Source organism: Protopterus annectens, chromosome 1.part1, assembly GCF_019279795.1.
Source record: "Protopterus annectens isolate FY-2018-M chromosome 1.part1, PAN1.0, whole genome shotgun sequence".
Taxonomy (NCBI): Eukaryota; Metazoa; Chordata; order Ceratodontiformes; family Protopteridae; genus Protopterus; species Protopterus annectens.
This window is the reverse complement of record NC_056726.1, coordinates 1256252231-1256255785: the sequence shown is the minus strand read 5'-3', so window position 1 is coordinate 1256255785 and position 3555 is coordinate 1256252231. Positions and strand designations below refer to the sequence as shown.

The following is a 3555-nucleotide window of genomic DNA, read 5'->3' as shown; positions in this document are numbered from 1 at the left end:
TTTTGAAAGTCAACCATCCTGGCTAATTACCATGTTGATAATACAACCATAACATTCGATGCAATGGTCAGGAATCTGGGTAAGCACATAGGCAGTAAGTTTACCTTTGACCATCCTGTGGCCACAGTGGTAAGGAAATCCTTTTATGTTGTGCCACTTACAAGGAAGAGCATAGCATCTAGGTCCCAAGAGGTCTTTATCCCACTGTACTCCACCCTTATCAGATTAGTCATAGAGTACATTTTTCCCTTTGGTACTTACCTTACTAGGCATATACAGTAACTAGAGCGATGCCAGAGTTTCCTTACAAAACAATACAAGGCTCAACAAGCCTGCCTTATGCAGACAACCTTAAAGCTGTTTCCCTCTATCCAGTCTCCTGTAGATTGCTGAGGAGTAATCTATGCCTGGCTTACATGGCATCTGCAAACCCCTCACTTATGAATCTCTTGCATATTTGTAAGTCAAACAGTACCAAATATATAAGGTCTAAGGACTTGAGTTTTGTCTGCGACTTAAACAGAACATGCTGGAGAGACAGATATGTGTCCCAGAGACTGCCTCTCTTATGGAACAGGCTTTCCATCCATGTGAAGCTAAGTTAATCTATTACCCAGTTTAAGCGTAAACTAGACCAGTGGATGGGGAATAGGAAATTTACATTGGGCTTAACTATAGAAAACACATTCTACATATTGTACAGGAAAGGGCAGTGTTTTAGTTTTAGTACTACATGGGTTTTAGTCAGATCTGCTAAAAAGGTGAGGTGCAATTGTCTGAGAAGCACATGTTCTACAGATCTGTTTCCTTGTCTGTATGTACTGGGAGTAGGTGTGGAGTAATGTGCTAAATCAAGGAACAATGTAGAAGGATACAATACATTTCCTAAGTTCAGCTAATGTTCTCTTCCTGCTGATATCCCTAATATCCATTCAGTTGTGTATCCATGCATATGAAATAATAACTTGGAAAGGACACCAGTTTCTTTTCACAGGAATGGTGTAATAGCAGAAACAGAGCACAGCAGTAGTGAGGATGATAAACACCAGCTTACCTTCCACACATACCGATATAGGACAGTGGTGAATGGTTGTTAATACAATGAAATGCACAGAATGAAAACATGGAGTTAAGTGCTATTTCTAAGATATGTAATTGAAGACATACTGTATACAACAGCATTGCAACACCTATACCACCATCTATAGAACAGAGACTTGAGAAAATAAATATTTACACTTACAAAACTATTCTGCTGATTTTTTTGGAAGAATCTAAAATTCTGAATAAATGTACTGGCATGGTTGGGTAGTGCAGGATTTACTCAGCATTACTAGCTACATGCATATAAATGTAGAGTGATCCAGTTGTATGTAACACACCTCCTATAGTGTTTAAATTAACACACTGACACAAAAGTATTTTATTCATTTACTTTGCTTTTGAAACTAAAAGGTCATATATTGAAATACAAAAATGAGGTACTGGTGTTATTTTCGTAGTGATAATCTCTGCTCTCACTTAACGCTGTAACAATGTTATATGGAGGCAAAGGTATTGAAGTTAAGGAGAAAGAACGTGATTCCAGTCCTTATTTCTCTTACTCATGTTACAAAATTAAACATGCACTTTTAGATGACGCATGTTTATCTTTCTTCTTCCTTCCCCTCTGAAGTAGCTTATAAAGCAAAATTCATCAGACCCAAATCTATGGTAACAGATGTAGACACATATACTATTAGTTAATAGCAAGAAAACTGATTAAAGTTCTCTGCTTGTGACTATAATTTTATTTTTAAAGCTTAGAACTGTTCAAAGCTCAGTGTGAACCTGCTCTTCACTGCTGGATGAGCTAAAATTCTGAAAGTTTACCAGTAGAAATCTGTACATTACACACAGATACAACACTGGAGACAGAGAATGTATGGCCTACTGCTTGCCATGTAACAGCTGTAGGCTTGCGGATGAAGATATGAATCACCTACATTTCATCTATCTTGCAGCTTTATGTTTTCACTTAAGGCACATTTTTATTCTTGTTTTTTTTTTTTTACATTGTCCTCCCAGGCTCCAGATCTTTTTTATTGGAGCTATAATACCCTCTAATGGTCAGTTGGTTTTACTGCAGCTCTATTGAACTATTTCTCATTGCGTCATACTTTATATTTCAGTAGCACAGAAGAAACTCAACGCATGATTTCACCTTATATTTGTGTATAACCATATGTTGTAATGCGTACTGCTATATGTAATAACAATGCAGTCTGACCGTTATGACAATAGTAATACTTCCTTCAAAGCTACCTCTGAAAAGGCATTGTTAAATGTTTTAATAAATTTAAGATATTCCTACAACAGTCTTCCTTTATTATAATGAATTTGGGAAATGGTTTCAAGTGGTGTAAGTCCGTTGGTGTGTAGTGTATTTTTCTCCATAAAACAGGTACATTTTTTTCTGTTGCTTGGATATGTACATTCACAAGGAATCCCAACTGAATTTTACATCCATTCCTTTCATCTTCTCTTTGTAGGTAGCATCAAAGAGATCAATATGTTCTTTGGTGAAGTGGTTCTTCCAGTCACCAGACTGCCCTAGTAAAACGAGAAAAGAAAAAGAAAACAGGAACCGAAATGAATTTGTACTATTCACCAGATGACAAGAACGGCTTCATTTATGAAACAAAACTTAGAATTTCTGACTGAAACAACATGCCGTTTAAAAACTGTTCTAGCAGATTTACCCTACTATAAACTATGAATGTTACAAGCTTCTGGTCATGTTCCTGCAATGATACAAGCATGTTCGTAGCATAATAATATATACAAAGCAGCTTAGTCATAAGACCGTTTACTCCTTGCTAGTATATACCCGCATGCTGTAATCCCCTCTCAAGAAGGCTTCACAGAGACATGTTTGACAAGTATGGTACTTACGTATTATCGCAACCAGATTTTCGCGGTTGCAAAATTCGCATGCTGCAATGAAATCGAGTGCGGGGAAACACTGTAAGGTGTAATTTCATTTCTTTAGTAAGTTAAAAAAAGTTTGGGTTACATTTTGGAAGAGAAAGAAATGTGCAATTCTTCTTGTTTTTGTGCATTACACACTCACGCTTCAATTCTCACGGCTGCTGATTTACTGACGAAAGAAATAATGTGACTGTAAGGAAGGAATGCTGCTAGGAATTAAGGAAGGAATGCTGCTAGGAAAAGCACCCACACACATGGAAATGCTTTGGGTAACGCTTTTATTTCTAAAACTTTGTAGACAGACTTGAAAGGAAACTTTTGTAACAGCAAGTTGCAGTAAGGAATGGCTTGCAAAAGTCTTGGTGGATGATGTTGACAGGTAATTCTGGGGTCGTTTCTGATGGGAGAAGTTGGAGGCAGTGGGTTGTTTTTGTGTTGTTGCTGGTATCCTCAGAAAAAACTTTGATTGTACTTCAGTGGTTTTGGAAGGTATTAGACCAGGAAATATGTGGACTGGTCATTCGCTGTTTTTTTTTTTTTATGCAGAAGAATGTTGTCACAGATTGTAGTCAGGAGTGCTTGAAA

General features: G+C 37.1%; 1 protein-coding gene across 2 annotated transcripts in view; it reads right to left on the bottom strand.

The window, feature by feature from the left end:
• Window positions 1-1137: 1137 nt before the first annotated feature.
• The window catches only part of LOC122809728 (sulfotransferase 2B1-like), a 395124-nt gene continuing 392706 nt past the window's right edge, over window positions 1138-3555 (bottom strand). For both annotated transcript variants that reach the window (XM_044081447.1, XM_044081438.1), the window contains exon 7: window positions 1138-2592. In XM_044081447.1, the coding sequence (XP_043937382.1) occupies window positions 2477-2592 (116 nt within the window). In that variant the 3' untranslated portion in view covers window positions 1138-2476. The remainder of the gene's footprint in view (window positions 2593-3555) is intronic.